This window comes from Pleurodeles waltl, chromosome 10, assembly GCF_031143425.1.
Source record: "Pleurodeles waltl isolate 20211129_DDA chromosome 10, aPleWal1.hap1.20221129, whole genome shotgun sequence".
NCBI classification, from domain to species: domain Eukaryota; kingdom Metazoa; phylum Chordata; class Amphibia; order Caudata; family Salamandridae; genus Pleurodeles; species Pleurodeles waltl.
In genome coordinates, this window is record NC_090449.1 from 669920056 (window position 1) to 669944163 (window position 24108).

At 41.4% G+C, this 24108-nt stretch overlaps 1 protein-coding gene across 1 annotated transcript in view; it reads right to left on the reverse strand.

Moving 5' to 3' along the window:
• VIPR2 (vasoactive intestinal peptide receptor 2) overlaps positions 1-24108 on the reverse strand; it is an 880953-nt gene that overhangs the window by 298455 nt on the left and 558390 nt on the right. Inside the window, exon 5 of the mRNA XM_069211169.1 lies at positions 2367-2464. Within this exon, the coding sequence (XP_069067270.1) occupies positions 2367-2464 (98 nt within the window). The remainder of the gene's footprint in view (positions 1-2366; positions 2465-24108) is intronic.

Sequence of the window (24108 nt, forward strand, 5' to 3'; positions counted from 1 at the left end):
TCATGTTTAGTGAATAATGTTTCATTATTTACTATTAGTGTAATAAAAATGTTGTGCAGTAAGGTGGGGTATGACCTTCCTTGACAGCTGCGGTAAGTAAAAAAAATGTTTTTAAATGTACGTTGCGTGCGTGCTTGCGGGTTAGAGTGTGTTTAAATGAGGGAGAAAAGGTGTGAATGGGTGTCTAAGTGTAAATAAATATGTAGATGTAAGAATATGAGTGTGTGAGAAATTAAAGTTCAAAGGGCGAGTGATGTCACTTCCGCTACCTCTGGCATTTTTTGATAAATTGACGTTCATGCCTGAATCGGGATTTCCTAGTAGTGTATTCAAATCTACACCTTCTGATTTTTAAAACATATTTCACTAGTAAAAAGCAGGCAGAATTTATTCAGAGAAAAGTGCTTGGAAGTAGGAAAAAATCTGAAGAGATCAGTGTCCTAATTTCGAGTTCCATATTTATTATTCATTCTGAGGGTTGAAACCTATAGTTGTACATTAATACCACAACCAGTAATAATCATACATCAACCCCAATTATACACTAAGTGGGGTAACATCCATGGGTGTGATACTGCTCTTCTTGAGCATAACTGCCCTGATATTCTGACACTTTAATTTTTCAGATCTGCGAATAAATGCCTGATTTTACAGGCTTGAAAATTCAGCTTGTAAAATTACAAAAGAATAGCTTGCCATTGCAACCCGGTCCCCCTAACACTTTCTACGACTCAAGGGGAGCGCAAACTGCACCCTCCATGCAGTGAACAGCCTTCCCTGCCCAGAAATATCCTACATACTTCTCCACATCTGGTTCAATATCACAAAAGACTTCTGCTACCATTTAATTGGGGGTGTTAATCTACACAGAATTGAGAATTCCATGCAGAATTTGTCCCAGAAAAACCTGGTCAGTAATCAGTGCTTAATTTGTAAAAAACAAATTACGTTCCAGGGCCCTCTTCAGGAGGCCACTGCAACTTCCCACCTATTTCCTCTGCCAGCGCGTCCAGCACAACTACTTACCATCGCATTCCCACAATTGTGACATTTCAGACAATTCTAGGCTTTCAAAGCCATTAGAATGGCTTTGGAGGCAGGTATTTGTCATTTTAGTATGTATTTAGGAAATAAACAACTGTTGCTGTGCTCATCTCTACATTAGACATTCAACACCTCCAGGTGGCAGATTGTCACAAGTGCTGGCACTGCTGGTGCTGAGCACCGGAGACCACGGACTCAAGTTAAGCACTGGGTCAGTTTGCTCATGTCCTGATTGTTGGTTAATGAATTAAAAATACTCTGTTTAAAAAAATAAAGAAATTAGGAAATTCCAAAATGCATGGCAAAGGTGATGCAAGGACAATTACAGTGCTCTACAAAACTCTTCAGTTCAAGTGTGAGGAAAAGACAAAGGCACCTATTTTCTGTGAGTACAGAGTGAGCTCAATCCACCTTTTTGTCTTAATTCATTACCATGCTGAAAAAGATGCAGCTTCGCTTGAAGATATATCTCACCAACATATAAAGACCATTATGTGTTGAATTGTTGTTCATATCACTGAAATGGATTGGAAATATATTTCTTGGATTAGACAATTTCAATCATGAGCTTCGAAGTAATCCTAGCCGAATTACAATTAAAGTTACATTATGATCATATAAATAGCACTACTGGCCTTTGGCTGCCACCCTGAATGTCATATTGCCATATTTGTCTGAGGATTGGATCAAAATAAAAATTCAAAAAGCACATTGGCAGGAAACTATGTAGAAAATGCAATCAGTGATGAGTCACTGCAGTATATTTACAGGTGGCTACATGTAACCTCGAATGCGAATCTTCAAGTCTCCATGGAGAAACAGAACAACAAATTGCTCTCAAAATAGGTTGAGATTGAAAGGAAATTGGAGGGCGCACATTTGAAAGATAGGGGTCACTGCGTTGACAGTTGCTGTTATTTATAGTTGAATCCAGGTCCATGTATAACGAAACGGGATGATTTCCACACGAATTCTGCTATTAATATAGAGCAAATGTAGCTGAGCGCACCTGAGTTCTATACTACAGTAAGACGTTTTTGGAGGCAGGGAAATTCTAAATTGAAATTATTAAAGGAGGATAGCATTTGCATAACAAATGAGACCTTAACAAAATTACATGATATTAAACATAATTATACGTCGATGATAGCAATTATTTTAATTTTAACATACGGGTCCGCTACACACTGGTTTACAGAAAGAGATATGCACAACACCAGGTAAGTATACCTGGATTTACTTGCCTTGCGAATACAAAGAATTCCGTAGAAAAATGACTTATTTTACAGAAAAATGACATAAATATTACTTCGTGAGCTTACCTGTAGACACAAAGAATGATACTTCCTGTTGTGAGGGCAACCAAAGAAACGCTATGACCCAATGTGTAAATTGTTTTCAAAATTCCAAAAAGGGATGCCTAGTGAAAGGAAAAATATGTGTTAGCTTTCGTTCAGTGGTTTCAACTGTAACCCTTAAAACAGCCATAGCAATTTTAAAATTTGTCAGGCGCTTCCAACAGAAGTACACTCGATTTTTAAAATAAATTTCCAATTGGATCATCTTTGTCTTTCTTCTATAAAATGCTCACCCATTTCAGTTAGCGCATATGTTTGGGAAGTAGTTGCTCTATACTTCAAATTTCGTTTTTCCCCCATATATATCTAATGCATCACATCCTAACATGTATCATTACCTTTTACAGTTTAGGCCTAATTCCAAGAGATCTCTTAATTTCCTTGGGGCTTGTAACAGCAATTACCAGGGATTATGAGATGTTTACTTTCTCCTGGAGTTTACAGCTAAACTGGGTGTGGGCCACGATGATGAATTACTTGGGGAATGTGAACTGAAATTACTGATTGGTAATTCCTCATTTTCATATAGACTCCCGAGGTCCAAGTTGTAATGGGCCAGACTTTCCTTGCCTGCAGAGTTACCAGAACCCATGTTATCTTTAACTTCAGTGGTGGGGAGTAGTGGGCCATTTACAGGGCTAGGGCCTTAGTGGTGATGTTTTGGATCACCATGAGTATCACATCAATGAGATGCAGCTAACTTGTAACCTAAAATTGCCTCCTACCAATGTGTCATAAAGTGCATTTCTGCAGCTGTGTATTCAGGCAGCGCTCATAAGGAGCTATTTTCTGGAGTCTTGTACTGCTTATAACGACATTCCTTTATCATTTCTATACAATACTTATTAATTTAACGAAAGCCTTTGGATGGCACCTGCTGTTTTGAGAGAAATAAGCATGTTGAAGCTAGAGAATACTTAATTGTGCACTGTGTGCACATCATAAATATTCTACAGCCACTAGATGGTCTTCTAGGAGAAGTTACCAGATTATCAGACTTCCATAACTCTGGGTAGGAGGGGATCCAAGAGACAGCAGTAAAGCATACTGCATGGCAAAAATATTTTGCATGGATTCATGCAGTGATGCAAAATGCATCCCCATTCACTATGTCAACTGGCATAAAATAGCTCTTTGGTACTATGAATGCTATGTAAAACACAATTCAGGCTAAAACAAGCCTTTTGCAGCTGTTACGGAGTTTCTGCTGGGGAGCACAGGTGGCTCTCCTTAAGTACCACCTGGGTAGGGAGGAAGGATGCTTCTTCCCAGAAGGAAGGTGTCACAGAGGAATTCTCAGAGGAGAAAAATCAAAAGGATGCCTCCAATTAGCATAGAAATTTCCAGCAAGCACTCTTATAATGTGAGAGACTCAAATGGGATGGTGTGTGGTAAAATTACTTAGTCTGTCCATTCTCCATCTAACCTGAGAGAAAAAGATAAGTTCATGTGGTCGTCTTACCACTGAACATCACATTAATATGGTCATCAAGCTGCAATCAAATAACAATGACAGTATCTTAAATCCTGATGAGTGTATTACTTGGTCCAGGTACTGTTTTTCCTGCCCGGATCACATTAGAATGCTTTGCCAATCCTAGTTTAACAGGTTGCTCCACAGCTCGAGAATCAATTCAATTTCAAACAAATAGTATACAGGTAATAGGATGTCCCAGTAGGATACGATGGACATTTTCTTCCCTGTGAAGACCTTGACTCTCAGCCTGACCGAAATATCTACTGCATGCCTCCATCTGAGAAATATCAACGGACAGCGAAATTTCCAATGCATTGTTATAGCTCTTGATGGCAACTCAGTAGTGCTTACCTCTGAATGGGAGTGCTAAATGTGGCACTTCAAGGAATCAAAATAATCGATGTATTAAACCTGACTTGTTTCTCAAGTCAAATTTATTGTACAAGATGTGAGCTCAAAAGGTGAGCTTCAAAGCGGAAGCAGACTTTACAGGGCAACTGGTAGTTACACACAAAAGGGGCGGCTCTTTCGTTTTTAGCAGACTGGCTGGCATCACAGACAGAGTGGGGAAGCCACTGCCAAACTGGTTTTTTTCTGTGGACCTGTAGCCCTCAGGTAGCCACACCTCTGAGATAAAATATAAAAGGTTTACAAACCAAGAGAGGGATTCTGCCATTTTGGGAGCTGCCAGAACAGTATATTCCAGGCTGTCTAGACGCCACACTTCACAGGAAGCCATCACTAGGTGGGAGGAGACCTGGCAGCCCATTGGCTAGTAGTCACTGTATTTCCAGAGGGCAAGATGTGGGCATAAAGTGGCACCCCTGGCACCCAGACTTCAGATCACATTTGTATTGGAGAGAGAACAAAGGAAGGACTACCCTGCTGTTCCCTGGATCCAGCAAAGAGAGACTTCCTGAAAGACTTGACTGCACCTTGGGCTAGCAAAAAAAAGAATGCGCCTCTGGAATCCCACTTGAGGAAAAGTCACCTCCAAGCCACAGTCTGAGAAGATGTTTCCAAAAGTCAATTGGGTGATTCCCTTTTACAGCCACAGGGCCATAAGAGCTGAATAAGCCTGCGATGGCAAATTGGTAGCTAGGAATGCCTGCCCACTGCTGACCACTGAAGTTCAGCCAGGGAGACACAGTCTCAAATCTAAAAAATTGCACCCAAGTCTGCTGGACCAGAAAGAGTCACCAGATTGCAGTTTGGTCACCCAGCAGGAAAGCTACTGCCAGTTAAATGGAACCGCTAACAGAATACTGGCAGACCTTTGACAACTGGTTTTTTAATAGACTTCTCCCAGACATAGAGGGACATTGACCCCTGTGGCCAAAGTCACTCAAGCATGGACAGTGGGGTGGCCCCAGGAAGCCCACCATTAGTGGCTCAACATCCTCGAGCATCTTCAACATGCTCTATCCCTTGCAGAAAGACCACTCTGCTGAAATCTGTGGCAGTTCACGCAAAGAACCTGGAACTGGCCTAGAACTGAACTGGAGACTGCATTGGCTGTCAGGTAACTGCTTTCCTCAACCTTAATGGTTCCTGTGATTTGCTTCCTGACAGAATTGGTCACCACAAGTGTGCCTTTATACCCGTTTTCAAGTTACATGATGTGGATAATCCTAAACTGTGAGTTGCACTAGATTACAATGATTTATTGTTTCTTCAAAAAGTCATATGTACAGAGCCCTCGTTACATTTATTCATTGAGGTGTCTATTTAAAGATAAAAATACAACCTATCATTTAACATCAGTGTACGATTTTGATTGCATTGCATTTTATTCTTATTCAACTTTGTAGTACTTCTAAATGGTTTACACTTGTTTATTTTTTAAACTTGGCTGCTTTGAGCCACAAATACCCAGGACTGAGCTAAGGTTTTTCAAGCAAACTTGACTGTACCTAATATAGGTTTGTGAGCTTAATACAAGGGAATGTCACACGATTAGACCATATAATAAAACGCTTTCCTCACTGCGCAATACATCTTCACATTGGAGAAAGGCAGTCTGTTGTTCAAATGTGTATTTCCTTTATTTTTCTATATTTTTTGCCGCAAGATGAAACATCAATATGTTCACATAGTGTACCTTTGAAAGAGAGTTACTAAATCCCTTCGCAGCAGAAAAACTCCAGCCATTTCGAGAGTGGAAAAGGGCCACAGAGAAGTTTGTGAATGGCCACAAGCTAACACATTTGTTGGTGCCCGCAAACTCGCAACGTAAACCATTATTGATCTGCCCACTCCCTACCCCTATTGCGATAACGTATGCTGCTGTGGCATATAATTATGAAGTAGTAAAACCATTTACTCCTGGCTGGTATACATTTCTGTGTACATAACAGGCATAACCATAGCAACTTTCAGTTGTTTATACAGTTTTATAGTCATAAAAATACCTTCTGAATTTTAGAAAGGATTTGGAAATGGCATACTACTTACCTTTCTTTCGGATACTGCTAAAAAATAGGACCCATGGCACCAGTGCATAAGAATACAGTTTTATGTTTTACACTGTGTAGTCCCCATTAACAGAACCATTCTATTTACATGTGTTCTAATCAGTGCTTATTTTGAGCCAGTGGTTTTTGGTGCAGGGCACCAGCACTTATTTTTGAGGGCCAGCACTTATTTTTCTGCCTCGAGCATTTACTGCGAGCAAAAGACAGATGAGAAAGACAGAGAACGAGAAAAATGAAAAAAAAGCTTCACAAAGTGAGAAAGCAAAAAGCTGCAAGAGTGAGCTGAAGGGGCAGGGAGTGGCTCTAAATGGATTAAGGAGGCCCGTGATGGCTTCAGGATCACGATGCCTCAGTATTTCGTGCTGGCACACTTAATTGCAGCAGCCGCGTGTTTCACAGGAGAGCTTGGGCACCAGCACATTTTTATTTACAGATTAAGCACTAGTTCCAACTGTAGCAAACTAATACCATGCATGTCCAGAAATGTTTAAAAAATGCTGCTCGTGAGGCATACAGAAACTTCTACCATTTAATATACCACCCCCCATATTGCCATGACTAATCACCTGTGACAAAATGTTACACCACTTCATTCCTGTTAATGCAAATGTTTTAATTTGAAATTATTAATGAATGTTTATGTATTTTGAATAATGAATTTAGTAGAGAAATGAAAAATGTAGAAAATAATGTGCATGTTTGAAATTGTGACCTCGGAATATGGCCACACGTATTTGCGAAAAGTATAAAGAAGAAGACTAACTTATTCGTAAATAAAGAAAATGTATTAAAATAATGTAGTAATGTGACATATTGAAGGATATAAACTATGTTTTAGTAATTGTAGGCCTTATCTTATCGAATGTCTTGGCCTAGTCTTACCAGGCCTCATGCAGAAGCTGTATTCATAGCGTTTAATGAAAAGTGCTAACAAATTGAACTAACTGTGAACTTCACATTGCTTAATGAAATTTGCTTAGCTGAAACTTCTACGTGAACCGATGGACAGGAGATGATGGAACCAGAATTGTAACACATGGTGTGTAAAGCGCTCTGGATGTACTTTCCCAGGACTCGAACAATAAGGACACTGGCTAGAGAAGAAGATGCAACATTTTTGATACCTGACGAGCCGGATGATGAGAACATCGCGAGGCGAACCAATCAATGACATGAGAACTTTGAAATATTAGAATCCATACATTTGGAATAGAACGATTATTGGATAAAGTCATAACGGGTGATTAATTAACCAATCAGAAATTAGGGGATAGTCTGGGTGACTTTGATATAACAATGTGACAGAGGGAAAAGTTTCAGAGATGTTAGGGGAGAGGATTGCGAGAGCAGACCTTTATTGAAACCGCATTACCACAGAGGTGACTTGAGATTCTGTCACTGGGCTCAAACTCTCTGACTGAGAGCCTGATGCAATGCTGATCGACTGATGACCTGAGGACAAAGACTGATTCTGTTCTGACCCATACTGTGGATAGGTAGAAATGACAATGTGACTGTATTACATTGTTTTTCCTTTCTAGGTACCAACTGCGCTGTCTATGTAGTATTCTTAGCTTAGATGTTTTCTCCAAATTCATGGTCTAAATTGCTTTTAGCATGACGCTCTACATGCTAATCCTAATCTGGGTTAGATAGGGTTTTCCTTTACATGACAGTACTTGACATGACTATATGACAATTGATTGAGGGACAATTCTGCTGAACATATGCCACTAATTAGGTTATTGGGATTGATCTTCTTATTGATTTGTGCTAATGCTCTAGAATGTATAGTGATGAAAGTTTTGATCAGATTATGTTCATTGGCATCTGCTGACTAATTAACTGCTGGTTATTATTGAATTGAATTGAGTTTTGAATTAATCTCATGATTTAGTATTGTAACAAAAAAGGCAATAAAAATATTAAACGTATACTGTATTTGAGGTGTGATTATTGATGGCTAGAAAGTCATGGTGTGACTATCGTTTTGGTGTTATTGATTAACTTTTCAATGTTTTGACTAATATTATTGAATCTGTGCATTGATTACTGTGTAGATTGGTCACATTGTGGCTAGGATACTCCATGCGAATCAAAGGGTTCATTGAACTAAACGCGTCACCTTGTAAGTTTACTTATTAAGGACAGGTAGGAGACACTTGGTTATATGTTGTAATCTGTCTGGTTTAGTAGGTTGATCGGGCGTGGTCAACAAGTTGGTGTATGAATCAAAAGTGAGTAAGGGAAAATTTCTACAGAGATCTGGTGAGTCCTATGTGCACCTGGACAGATGCATTGACCAGTTGAGAGTAAGATTTGCGGGTCGCATTTTGCTTGCGAATCTGGGAAACCGAGAAAGAGGAATAGCTGCATGAGCAAAAGTGCCATCAGTGAAAATCCGTAAGGTTTCTGAAACGATTGTGTTACTTTTCCTGTAGTAAACCAGCAGATTTGTTTTGAGTTTTGGGTTTTGATTAAGTGCTTGCAAGGACAAGCCGCAAGATCTCCACCGCGATACATGCGGGGGGTCCGAGTACTAGTTCTGCTCCAACAGCCCCGGCACAGACAGCAGGGACAGTGAGTCCAGTACAGGTTAATGGTGAGCAGTTATCAAAAGGGATGCAGGGTGACTCTAGTGTGTTGACTATTTTAGTGGTCTAGGCACAGTTGAATCTGCCACCGATACAGAGAATTTATCCTGAACTACTGATTCTTGAGACAACTTCGAACTTAGTGGTGCCCACGGAGCAAGTGGTCCCAAGACCATTGTTGGTCCAGACTGAGCCGACTCCGATATTGAGACCCCAGGCACAGCCACAAGGTATGTCGAGATTTACACCAATGACAGGGACACATTCAGATTTGACTCCAGTCATGAACCAGAGTATGGGAGTACCTCTTCCACAGAATGAAGGTGCTAGAGCAGCTCTAAATGCAATATCGCTACTGATTACTGTTGGTACAGCAGTACCATTGTTTCCGCAGAAGAAACCAATCACAGGAGAACAGGGTGAGATGTCCCAGAGTCTAGTGAGGAGGGGAATAAGTGAACAGGTTCAGGTAGCCTCTTCTATGGGACAGACTTTTGATGGATCAAGGTCCTTGTTGGATCTCAGTCCACTTGTCGCACTTCCTGATGCCGTAAAGAGTCCAAGTGCAGGTCTGAGCTTGAAGTTGTTGACTCCACAGGCTCCAAGTGCAGTGGTACAACAGGTGCCACCACTAAATGACAGTAACATTACGTTACAGGGATTGACAGCACACAAGCTGAATGAATGGCTAGACAATTTGAATACACCATAAAGCATGTCTAAGGGGGAAGAGCAGATTGATCGTGTTAAGTTGATTACGGAAGTAACCGAACTAGTAGAAGGATCAATGGGGGCGAATAGGCTAGAATCCTATACTGAAGCGGAATTGAGATACACTTGTCCCAGAATTACGAGAGAGGTGAGCAAGGTGCATCAGAGATTGGCAGATCTGGCAGAAAAACATGAAATAGATATAGAGAAAACAAAGCACCTGAAAAGGAGTTATAGATTAGATTTTGAGGCAAAGGATTTTGAGCACCTGAGATCAGCCAGAATGAAAGCACATCTTAAAGAGTTACTGCAAAGTGCTTAGATCTGGGGAGCGTTAGAGAAGTGGGAAGGCAGATGGGCAAAGAAGAAGGATAAACGGAAACGAGATTCACAAGAAGGGTCTGAAAGTGTAGAAAAGGATAAAGATCCAGTAAAGATTTTACCAATGAGAGAAATTCCAGGGGGGGCAGTTTGTTCATGTTCCTTGGCACAGGAGTGACATACTGTCATTCACAAATGATTATCCAAAGCTGAGGGAGAGTGGTATCAGCAGACAGACAGGTTTGTGAAGCTTTCCAAGTATCTTTGGGAAGATCTGAATACCTTATTGGAAATAGTGGTTCCAGCTGATTTATGGGTTGAGTGCAAGAGAACAGTAGAATCGGACAACAAGTGAACCAGACAGGGACAGAACTACAGGTGCACCATCACCTGAAGTAATGAAGCATTATTATAAGGTGGTTGAGTTCCTGAAGACGAGAATTTCAGCTAAAAATATTGATTGGCAGAAGATCGATCGCACAGTGCAGCAGGTAAAGGAGTCGATACATGCCTACTATGAGAGATTGTTAAAAGCGTTCAAGGAGTACAGTGGCAAAGAAGCGATCGAGCCGAAATACATGTTGCATTTTGTGTTCAGATTTGTGGAAGGATTGAGACCTGAAATAGGTCAGATGATTAAGAGTCATTTGGTTTGTTGGCAAGCAAAGCCGATTGATGAGGTTGTTGTGTAGCCATTTTAGCTAAAGCTCCATGCACGTTATTTTAACACACTAGGCCATGTCGCTGTGCACTCTAACCTAGATATATGTTATTCGGCTTCAGTTTATTATTGTTACAATAGCCACTTTTACGGTCATGTTTTATTTTCTGTTTATCTAACTATTTTTGCCTAGGCCAGCACTCTGTTCTCAAACAAGACATTCTTGCTTTTACAGCAAGATAGGTTGCCGATGAACGTGGTATAAGTTTAGTCTCAATATTCGTAGAAAACATGCATCTTTACGCAGGGACATTTTCTTAGAACAACAGCTGTTTTATTATATAAACACTTCCCTGTCCCTTACACGTTAGAGGGAGATTACAGCCAGAGAACCACGACTGTATGCTGATTGCTGAATGCTTTGCTACAGATGCTAATGCAGACTTCGGGCCTTTGCTCAGGTATGGGGGATGATGTCTTCCCAGGGGAACCTGAAGGGCAGAATTAGAGTTTAACATGCTGTGCTCCATTATAGTCTAGGTAGGAATTAGTCTATTGACTGCAGTGACAATATGGTAGCGTTATTCTTATGCTTCACTCTCCTTGTCACAATTTTAATACTGTCATGCTGTATCATCCTGGTTATTGCAGCTCACGCTTTGCTATCTAAGATGCAGTCACTTCATTAAAATCATTATTGAAACATATACTGTCTCTGTTTGTCATTGTATATATGAGACTAATGTAATTGAGAGAAACGGATGAGACCTGAGTGACCACGGCTTCCCTAAGAAACCAATTATGTCATGCGCTGAGCTGCCCAGTCATCCCTGCTCTTGGGTAGAGGTTAGGAACTGCTAGTTAGCCGGAGCAAAACCCGGATTGGAGCGACAGGTGTCACCTGCAGTGGGTTAGACTTAGGGCCTCATTACAGCCCTGGCAGCCGCCGGTACACTGACGGTAATACCGTCAACAGACTGGCAGTGTACCGGCAGTGTATTAGGACCGTGGCGCATTAGCCACGGCCATACCGCTGGCCCCTCCACTTGATCGCCAGGCTTCCACCAGGCTGTCATAATCCCCAGGGCAGCAGTGCAAGCAGCGCTGCCCTGGAGATTATGAGTCACAACCGCCAGCCTCTCCATGGCAGTAAACACAGTCATGGAAAGGCTGGTGGTAAGGCGGACTCGGGGTGCCACTGGGGGCACCTACACTGGCCATGCACTTGCCATGGGCAGTGAAGGGGCCCCCAGGCACAGCCCCATCGCGCATTTCACTGCCCGAATTTCGGGCAGTGAAATGCGCGACGGGTGCTGCACCCGCTGCACATCAACATTGCCGCTGGCTCTATTATGAGCCACCTGCAATGTTGATGTGACTTTTCCGCTGGGCCAGTGGAAAATCATAATAGGGAGCCACGAATACTGCCAGTACTGACGGTATAGAGGCGCCTGCGGCGGTCTTTTTGTAAGACCGCCGAAGTCGTAATGAGGGCTTTAGTCTCCCACACCATGGGCGATTCTGCCGCTCAAAATCCAGTAGTCTCATTAGAATAATGAGAGCCTGCGTGACAAGGTGTTGCAGTATGCAAAATACTGTAGTGATGAAATTAAATTGAAGCAGAAAAAGTTAAAGGAGAAAGCGACTGTAATGCAGATCAAGGCAGCCCAGACAGGAGTTCAGGGAACTTTTGTCCAGCAGATACCCAGCAGCAGGGAACTGTTATGTTCCAGCCCCAGGTGCGAGGTAGGGGACGTGGAATTAATATGAACCGTAGTCCAGAGTTGAATACTGTGGTGGTCAAAATGATGTGCAAGGGATGAAGAAGATGTTACTGTGTCACATTTGCGGGGCCATGGGACATTGGAAGCGGGACTGTCCGATGATGGTGCAGGAAAGTATTGTTCGACAGAATGGTGATGTCAATACATTGCAAAATGTAAGAGTGTCCAGAATGCGATGCCCTAATCCATATTTTAAGACTAGCATGAATCAGATGCAAAATTTTCAACCAATACAGCAGGTGCAAGTGCCTCGGGCACAGATAACACAGTTACAGCCAATGCAGCAGCAGGTTCCCCTGGTACCTAGACAGCAAATGCAGATACCTCAAGCCCCGATGGAACAGCAACAGATTTTGCTTACTCATCTGGTCATGGGTCAGAGACAAGACAGAAATTGTGACACAGTGCACCAATTCCCATTACACAGTGAAAATGAAATAAATGGTGAATGGATGAGCGATAGTTCAGATGAGGAGCCATGTGTGCTTGCAGCATCCTTAGAAGTAGATCAACGAGGTCCCTATGTGAAGGGGAGAGTGATAGGTCACAAGGTTTCATTCTTGGTGGATAAAGGAGTTACACTCTCGACTGTAAAGAGTGCAGAAGTTCCGAATTTACCTCTTTTAGGAAGAACAGTCCAGGTGGTAGGGGTAGCAAATAAACATTTGACAAATCCAATTACTGATCCAGTGCAAGTTGAGATTGGCAACTTCCAGGGACTGCACAAGTTTGTGGTCTGTGATTCAAGTCCAGTATCCCTACTAGGAAGGGACTTGTTGTGTAAAACAAGGTGCTCATTTACTTGTTCAACTGATGGAATTGAAATTCAGACAAATAGCGATGATGAAGAAGAACCAGCTCCAGAGACCGAGTGTGAGAATACCAATGAAGAGTATCCATTGATTGAGTTTTTCCCTATGTTCAGAGTGAAAGAGTTACATGCAGACTTGCAGGGAACAGTACAGGAAAACGTGTGAGACTTAACAGGAAAGGAAATAGGTTTAAGAAAGGGAGTGGAACCGATTAAAGTTACTTTGAAGCCGAATGCAGTGTTTCCGCAGCTTCCACAGTACAATATGGCACAAGATGTCTTGAAAGTGGTGTAGATAATTGGAGAATTTGTGAAGCAGGGAGTTATAAAAGAAGTATTGAGGAGCCCATGTAATTCACCGGTAATGGGTTTAAAGAAGCCATGTGGGAAAGTACAAATTGTTCAGGATTTGAGAAAGGTGAATGACATCGTGGTCAAGTGCTGTCCCGCAGTGCTAAATCCAGCAGTAATAATGTTTCAGATACCATGTGATGCAGAATGGTTCACAGTGGTTGATTTGTCACAAGCTTTCTTTTCTGTGCCTCTTCATGTGGATAGTCAGTATCTCTTTAGTTTCAAATTCCTAGACAGAGTCTATGGCTGGTGCAGGCTTCCTCAAGGGTACACGGAATCACCATCCTTGTTTAATCAGACCCTGAAAAAGAATTTGGAGTCATTGGAGTTACCATTTCAATCGACTCTGATACAGTACATTGATGATTTGTTGATTGCATCCAAAACAAGGGACGAGTGTAAGTACGACTTGATTGCCCTATTAAATCATTTGGGAACATTTGGTCATAAGGTGTCACCATTGAAGTTGTAGTACTGTCAGAAAGTGGTGAAGTACTTGGGTCACCTAATTGAGAAAGGGTTGAGGAAAATATCCAAAGAAAGGATCATAATGATATTGCAGAGAAGTCCTCTGACGTCACAGAGAGATGTCAGGATGTTTGTGGGCATGGTGGGTTATTGCCGACAGTGGATTTAAAAAAATTCTGAAATCTCAAAACCATTGCAGAAGTTGACACACAAGGATGTCACTGATCCTATAGCTTTAGACGAGGAGCAGATTGAAGCGTTCACTGAGTTGAGAGAGTTTGTGCAGAGCTCCAGCATTAGGTATGCCTGATTACACGAAACCCTTTACATTGTTCTGCCATGAGAGTGATGCATGTTCATTGTCTGTTTTGACTCTGGTCCATGGAGGTGCTCTTCCCCCAGTAACATATTTTTCAGCTACCTTGGGCCCGGTTGCAGCAGCCTTACCAGGTTGTTTGCTTACAATAGCCGCAGTTGGTCAAAGCCTTTCACAATGTGAAGAAGTAGTGATGGGATATCCCCTGACGGTAATGGTCCCTCACTCAATTGAGATTTTACTGACAAGGCCGAAAACGCATTACTTGACAGGTGTCCGACTGACAAGGTATGAGACGAGTATTTTAGGTGCTCCTAATGTGACACTTTAAAGATGTACAGTGCTGAACCCAGCAACTTTACTTCCAAGTGACACTGCTGAAACTGAAAAAGATGACGATATTGAGTACGATTGTCTTGAAGTAACTGAGTTGTGTACAAAACCGAGACCTGACATTAGAGATACCCGATTGGAAGAAAATGACCAAATTATCTTGGTTGATGGTTCTTGTCTCCTCAGAGATGGTGCAGGGACATTGAGAGCAGGATATTCTGTGTGCACCATTACAGGTACCCTAGAAGCCTCCTGGCTTCAAGGAGTATATTCTGCACAAGTAGCAGAATTGGTAGCTCTTACTAGGGCGTGCTATGTCTCTGCTAGGCTGAGAGTCACTATCTACACAGATAGCCAATATGGATTTGGAACTGTTCATGATGTTGGACAATTGTGGTCTCAGATAGGTTTCCTGACTGGCGAGAGAACAAAAGAGTTGCTGTATGCAATACAATTGCCTGAAGAGATTGCTGTGGTGAAATGCAGTGCACATCTAGAATCACAAGACTACGTGTCACTGGGAAACGGATATGTGGATCAAGTTGCAAGATTTTGCGCATTGAACTGTATATCATTCAAAGACAAATGGAAACTGATGTCAGAAGAAGATACTACATATACAAGTTTTGCATTAAGAGTGATTGATACATTAGAAGAGTTGAAAACCTTACAGGGTAATGTTGACAAGGAAGAAAAACGACTTTGGTCCAAATTAAAATGTGTTTAAAGGCAGGATGAGATGTGGGTGTCGGAAGAGGGTCAAATGGTTCTGCCAAATAGCTTGCTGTCACAAATGACCAGGGACTAACATGGTCAGGCACACATTGGGAGGGATGCCATGGTTCGACTGTTCAAAATTGATTGGTTCAACCCTAAGTTCAGACAAGCAGCAGAAGCAGTATGCCATTGCTGTGTAATCTGTCAGCAGCTGAATGCGGGAAAAGGGACCATGGTAAATTTGAGCCACATTGGTAGAGCAGGAGGTCCTTTCAGCAGAATGTAATTGGATTGAATTGAGATGCTTGCGTGTGGAGGCTTGAAGTATGTGTTGGTGATTGTGTGCATTTTTAATCACTCGATTGAAGCGTACCCTACACGAAGGAATGATAGTCTAACAGTAGCGAAGCTGTTGCTCAGAGAATTAAAACCATGTTTCGGATTTCTAATCTCTTTAGAATCAGATAGGGGAACACACTTTAATAATGAAGTGAATAAACTTTTATGTGTAGCACCAAACATTGAGCAGAAGTTGAATTGTAGCTACCACCCTGAAGCATCAGGACTAGCAGAGCAGATCAATGGTACCTTAAAATCGAGAATTACCAAGATGTGTGCAGCTATGAATCTGAAATGGCCAGATGCAATGCGTTTGGTGTTGATGTCAATGAGGAATACACCTGACAGGAAGACAGGACTGTCACCCCACAAAATTCTTATGGGCAGAGCAATGAGATTGCCAGAAGTTCCAACCAATGCACTTGTAAATATTAAGGATGATATGGTGTTGGACTACTGCAAGGGTCTAGCCGATGTGGTTTGCTCTTTCTCTCAGCAGGTGAAGGCCACCACGCTGCCACCAATTAACGATCAAGGGCATAACAGGAGAGCCGGCGACTGGGTCGTCATCAGAAAACATGTTCGCAAGACGTGTTTGGAGCACGTTGGAGAGGGTCTTACCAAGTGATCCTGACAACTACGACAGCTGTGAAGTGTGAAGGAATCCCGAACTGGATTCATGTGAGTCACACGAAGAAAGTGGCATGTCCACTGGATCACGAAGAAGCATTACTGAGAGCTCCAGCAATTGCGAAGCAAGTTGCTGCTTCAGAACCTGAGAAAGAACAAAGAGAGCCTGAAGTCGAACCAGAGCTTGTGGAAGATGGTTCTATCACCCCTCTAAGAGACGAAAGTGAAGAGGTACAGGAGGACGCAGGAGAACCTATCTCGACTGATGCAGCAAGAGAGTCTATCATAACTGATCTAGCTGGAGAGCCTAGCTCAGCAGGGGTTCTCCCAGAAGCAGATGGATCTGAAAAGCACACAGAGCAAGGGATAGACCCAGAAGGTAAAGGAGTTGAGCTGGATCAAAGTCAAAGTGATCCGACTCCTCCTGAGCCTGTTGCAGGTCCATCAAGAGAAAACACAATAGAGAAGGAAAAAGAGAAGAGTCTAATCCTGAAAAGAATATTGACTGAAGGAACAAGAAAAGGAGATAAGTGGTCAGAATTGCAATTAGAAAAAAGAAAAGAGATAGTTATAGATCAGACAATAGAGGAAGAAGTAGATGCAACAAGAAAAGAAGAATTGAGTGAAGGCGAGTTAAGTGGTGATCGAAAATTGAAAAGAAAGAGAATAGCAAGTCAAAGATACGCAGGTCCTGAATGGGCAAAATGCAAACACGAACAAATGGCAACACAAGTTTATGTCTTTTTGCTTTGATAGGGATGTTCCAAGTCAGTATTTTGAATAACCTGAAAGATGATCAAGGGCTGAACTATGAACATATTTGAGAATATCCTTGGAGAAAAGAGACTGTCGAAGTAAACTGGAAAAGACATTGATAATCTGATTTCACATTGAAAGACCGGATGTGACAAGTTGCTAATCGATCTTGACAAAGGAAAAAGGGTTCCTGAGAGTGAAACTGAACTATTGAAAGAAGACATTTTCTATTTTTGATTTTTGCTGCACTTTTTCTAAAGTTACTTCTGCTTTCTGAGTCTTTGCAGATCATGGCTGAGTTCAATAACCAGGCTAAAGACACTAAGCGCTGTAAATATATGAGTATTGGTTTGGCAATTATGTGTGCGACTTTGTTTATAGTGGTGTTTGTGGGTATGTCTGTTCTTGATGCGAAAGGAGCCAACCATACTATTGCTTCTGAGACTACTAAATTAACGGCTTTGGAGAAGTTTAAGTTAGAAATTTGCATGACTATACTAATGCTCAAGGAGAACTCTCTTCTAACGTTTTCTATCGTTTGTTGAGTGAGTATGTTGAGACAATGGATACACACAAGGATTGTCTTGTGTGTATGCAAATTCCTTCATCCGTCGAGGAAGGAATTACTTACCATAGTCTTCCTTTAACATATGGGATAAGTTGTAGTCTGCTACTAACAAGGTTTTATGATCAGGAGAATATCCAATATTTTTATTCTAACCATGATGTAGTGTTTTCATTTGTACTGATTATTAGGTATTTGAGTAGAGTAGCTAAGGATCAGGAAATAGTATTGGTTAGAGGATTCTTTGAGCCCACACTAACGTTTGGGACTGCTTATGCTCACTGCAATAATCTCACATGCTTGCTTACACCTTTAGAGAACAGCTTTTTAAGTCATATTGATTATAGGAGAAAGGCATTAAAAGAAAAATTAGAAAAAGGCTTAGAGAAAAGGACTTACAAGAATGATTATGCGTTCACTGCAATTAAGACACAAGGAAAATTAGCTTTAGATGCATTACACGTAGGGAAGCTTTGTATATATAGGCCGAAGTCACGCACTGACACTTTATTTGTGGGAAAGAGAGAAAGTAGAAGTATTTTTGTTTCAGAGTAAATGGACTTTTATGCTGAACAGTCAGGAACCTGCGATTGTAGGTATTTACTATATTTGCTGACTTAATGATTATTACCGTCTTCCAAGAGGATGGTATGGGACATGTTATTTGGGGATAGTATTGACTGAATTACCTCATAAGAGAGAGAGAGGAGGGAATCCTCTTCTGCAGTGGTGGGTGACATATTTGATGCAGTGATTCCTTCACTGGGAGTCATCCTGAACTTGATCAAAATTCAAAAGTTGTCTACTATTGTGGATAACATGCTGACAAATTTTACAGGGGCAATACTCCTGATAGATATTGAATTGGCCACGGATAGAGCTCTGACTCTTCAAAACCGTCTTGTTTTAGACATCCTTCTAGTGAAGGACGGCGGAGTCTGTAAAATGATTAACTCTAGGCATTGCTGTTCTCACATCCCTAACATTAGTAAGGAGATAAGAGACTAAGGGCCAGATGTAGCAAAGGGTTTTACCCATTCTGTGTCTATGGGAAAATGTGTTAGTACATCTGGCCCTTACTTACTAACCTGACTAACACAAGTAGTGATTTGAAGGAGTTGAAAAAAACAAGTGTACGGGAAAAGGTTGGAAAAGGATTTGCTTCAGTGGGAAATTGGCTTAGTCAAATATGGAATGGGGTACTATTAAACATTATACAGGGAATATTAATTGTAATTGCTTGTTTATTAGGCTTATGGGGATTATGCAAATTATGTTAAAAGATTAAATTGAAAAGGTCTCAAAATAATTAGAGGAGGGAAGAATGAAACAGGGAAAGAATCTATAGAGAAGGTTTCAGGAGAAGATAAAATGTTGAGGAGATCGAACTGTGAAACTGTCAAAGGAAAAAGTAGTGTGATTACATATTTAGTCATCAGAGGAGGGATTGTTAATGCAAATGTTTTAATTTGAAATTATTAATGAATGTTTATGTATTTTGAATAAAGAATTTAGTAGAGAAATTAATAATGTAGAAAATAAGGTTCATGTTTGAAATTATGACCTTGGAAGATGGCCACCAGTATTCGCGAAAAGTATTAAGAAGAAGACTAACTTATGCATAAAGAAAATGTATTCAAATACTGTAGTAATGTGACATATTGAATGATATAACCTATGTTTTATTAATTGTAGGCCTTAACTTAACAAAGGTCTTGGCCTAGTCTTACCAGGCCTCATGCAGAAGCTGTATTCCTAGCTTTTAATGAAAAGTGCTGACAAATTGAACTAACCGTGAACTGCACATTGTTTAATGAAATTTGCTTAGCTGAAACTTCTACGTGAACCGACGGACAGGAGATGATGGAACCAGAATTATAACGAATGGTGTGTAAAGCGCACTGAATATACTTTCCTAGGACTCGAACAATAAGGACTCTGACTTGAGAAGAAGATGCAACATTTTTTATACCTGACAAGCCGAATGATGAGAACATCGCAAGGCGAACCAATCAACAACATGAGAACTGTAAAATATTAGAATTCATAGATTTGGAATAGAAAGATTATTGGATAGAGTCATAACAGGTGATTAATTGACCAATCAGAAATTAGGGGATAGTCTGGGTGACTTTGATATAACACTGTGATAGAGGGAAAAGTTTCAGAAATGTTAGGGGAGAGGATTGCGAGAGCAGACCTTTATCGAAATTGCATTACCACATAGGTGACTTGAGATTCTGTCATTGGGCTCAAACTCTCTGACTGAGAGCCTGATGCGATGCTGATCGACTGATGACCTGAGGACGAAGACTGATTTTGTTGCTGGCCCTTACCGTGGATAGGTAGATATGACAATGTGACTGTATTGCATTGTTTTTCCTTTCTAGGGACCTACTGCGCTGTCTATATAGTATTCTTAGCTTGGATGTTTTCTCCAAATTCATGATCTAAATTGTTTTTCACATGACCTCCAAGATGCTAATGCTAATCTGGGTTAGATGGGGTTTTCTTTTACATGACGGTACTTGACATTACTATATGAATACTGATTGACTGACAATTCTGCTGAACATATGCCACTAATTGGGTTATTGGGATTCATCTTATTGATTTGCGCTAATGATCAAGAATGTATATTGATGAAGGTTTTGATCAGATTATTTTCATGGCATTGCTGACTAATTAATTTCTTGTTATTATTGAATTGCATTGAGTTTTGAATTAATCTCATGACTTAATATTGTAACAAAAAGGGCAATAAAACTATTAAACGTATATATGAGGTGGTTATTCATGGCCAGAAAGTCGCTGTGTGACTATCGTTTTGGTGCTCTTGATTAACTGTTTAATGTTTTGACTAATAATATTGAATCTGTGCATTGATTATTGTGCTAATCAGGTAAATCTAATGGTTGTCAAAGGTGCACAAGTTTATCATATCATATACTAATTCGTGGCAACGTAGATTATCGGAAGCCGAGCGGGTGGAGGAGAGAGGCCGTGAGATGAACATGGTCCTTGGATCTTGGATTGCTGTGTTTCAAGTAAGACATATCTTTTAAAACAAGTTTCCTCACGCTATATTTAGCTATGACTATGACTGATATTGCCAGCTTTATGTAAATAAAAAGCGTGAAGAAAAAAGCGTGCATATATGCATACATACAGGGGCTTTGGGACGGCCCACTTCGGCCTTTGATCTGTTGGACTGTCATTCACGTTTGCTTTCGCCCACCTAAGCATAGAGCATGGGAGTGTGCCGGAGACTTCAGCAAATGGCTCTTGTGCTTTGTTTGAATGCATGCTTTGCTGGCTACATTCGCACATTCATGTAAAATGAAATGCACGTCCTCGCTAGGGCTGGCAGTGCTTTACTCTGCCAATACTTTTGCTCGTTCTTTCTACTCTTTTATGTTTTTTGGTCATTCTTGTGTTTAAACAATACATTCAAGGGGCAGTAATATAAGCCAAATACAGTGGCGCAAGGGAGGTTCCCCCTTCGGACTTATACAGGAGCCCTCAGGCCCGGGTACTGTTCTGAGGGGCCCTCTGGAGCTCGGCCCCCTCCGGGGGCTGGGCTGGGCCTTTGTTACGCCTTTGTTACGCCCAAGGTCATATCGTATATTTTCTGTGACCCCGTAGGAATCACAATTTGCTGCGTTGTGCATTAAAACTAAAACGGTATATCTGTTCCGTTCACAGTTCCATGCTAGGAAGCACCAATGTTCTTGTGTTAAAATGCTGCGTAGTGGCAAATTATTCTTAAATGCAATTATTTATTGTAAATTAAAGTCTGCAGCATTTAGGCAGTGGCCTTTTCCCATCTTTACTGTGTTCCGTTTGTAGTAAATAAACTAATAACATCTCATGAGCCTTCCAAGGCCCAATATAATGCGCTGCCATTGCATGTTCTCGGTGAAAACACTCTGCATTCGTTTACGATCATTACGTCAAGGTAAAGCACTGAAATTTCAACTTGTTATATATAGCAGTAGGTCGCGTTACCAACACAGCCTTAGCACAAACAGATACGTGTGGCATCCTTTAGAAATGAGTACGCAATTAAAAACTGCAGACGACGTAATATTAATTAAGCATCCATTAAGCTAGATGTACCTGGTGATGCAGAATCGTCGTCAGTTTTGCTCTAAAGTGTAAACTGAAGGTCTCTGGGGCTAAAGGACGCCAGTATACTCATCCTGGCCTTTGGGGCACATTTTCAGAGCGGCTTTCTGTAAAGTGAATTATTTACATTTTCAAATGTGTAGCACACAGGGTTGTAGAACAAAACCACGCATGGCTTACCAATGCGTTTGGAACCATGACCGTGTCTTTACCATGCATGCCTTTACAACGAATTTCATTATAAAAACATGCTTAGTAATGCCATGTGTAATCACACCATGTGTGGTTGTATGATACAACGCCCCCAAGCCCCTTGCCCCTACCCTAAACCCTAAAACCTATCCTGACCTAAAACCTACCCACCCTGTCCTTAAACACTACCCCAACCCCGCCATAAGTCCTAAAACCTACCCTGCCTTATCCTAAAACCTACCCCGCCCTGTCCTGAATACTACCCAGACTCCCACCCCACCCTACCCCTGCCCTAAATCCCAAAACCTACCCTGTTCTAAAAACTACCCCACCCTATCCTAAAAACGACCCCAACCCCCAAACCCTATAATCTTCCCTATCCAAAAACTACCTCACCCTGCCCTAAAACCTACCTCAAGCCCCCGCCCTATGCCCTAAAACTTGCCCTGTCCTAAAAACGAAACCACCTTGTCCTAAAAACTATCCCACCCTGTCCTAAAAACTTCCCCAACTGTTCACCCCTGCCCAAAACCCTAAAACCTACCCCACCCTGTCCTAAAAACGACCCCACCCCCCACCCAACCTGAACTCTAAAACCTATCCCGCCGTGACCTTAGAAACCCTCCCACCCAACCCAGCCCCACTTACCTGGCCTCCGCATTTCCCTCCCGGCTGTTCCTGCTGTGTACCTGAACCACGCATATGCACGGTGCCTTCACCACACATTTGTGAGGTTCAGGCACATTTGTGGTTCAAGCAAGCATGGTAGAAAAGGCCGTTTTCTAGTGCAGAGCCATAACAGCAGGCTTAGGCTAAGATATACCTAATTAAGTTAATTTGTCCTGTCATTAGCCTAGCAAGGGGGAACATGGGCCCTTATGCAAGCAAGCGGCACTGAGCCCTTGTTAATGGTGCCAAATTGGGATGTAGTAGGCCCCTGACACTCTTAAGTGGACACCAATGGATCTGCCACATTGATTCTAGTTTCGCTCCAGCACTTAGAGAGAAAGGAAACGTTTTACAATACAGTGATTAGTGTGTCAAAAGTAACAGGTTGAAGAGCCTCCAACAAGCTACTGAAGCAAGAAGAAACCTTTATATCTCATATTAATTGGACTAATATATTACGTATAATCATATTATGTAATTCAACCAATTTACTTGTCTTTCGTGTATCTTCAAGTCAAGTGATTTCAAAATATTCTCAATTTACTAGAACATTGGCAGTCTCTATTTTTTCAAAGCATAACATTAACCTTGCAAAAGAGTCCTGCAGTTATCGAAGAGCAGTGTTTGGAAACTAGTGACCTCTGAACCTATGCCCTTAGTACCAGTCCCGAAATAGCATGACCATTCCATTCAAATTACTTCTCATTTTTAGATCAAGTAAGGATTTTGTGTCAATTCTCTAAATCTCCAGGGGCACTCTTCCAAAGCTCTCGCTGTCGCAGTTTTCCTGTAGCACTCACGTGGCTAGGACAACTTTCTGTACACCCCACCAATTTGAGGGTATTCCTTGCACTTTCCAACCTGGACAGGATTTTACTTCAGCCTTCGACAGAAACACACATTACTAGCCACTGTGAAGTGATGTGCTCATCTGTATTCACCATAATGGTGTAATTAACTAAGATGAAATAATGTTGTACCAACAAAATGTGTCTCCACTAGTAAGACATGCCGCTCGCATGTCTAAGTCTCATTTACGTCTGCAAATGGCATTGAGAATCAGGCAAAAAGCATTCTACTCGAGCTCCTCCTGAGTACTATGGTTGGACAATGAAGGCGTGTCCATTCTTGAGAACAAGTTAGAATAGGTTTGTGTACTGTTAGACCTGTCATCCATGTATGGTCTTCTCCCGAACGTTTTGCCTTACCCACTAATGCTTTGTGAATTTCGTTTTTGTAGGCATTAGGACTGTGCACTTTACAACTGCTACCAGTGCTAAGGTGCTAGTGCTCACTACCTACAACATGGTAAAATTGTATTACACCTGATTGGCCTATTTAAATTACTTTTAACTCCCTAATAAAGTTGTTAGACTTGGCATCATTGGCGTAGTCCACCCTAACTT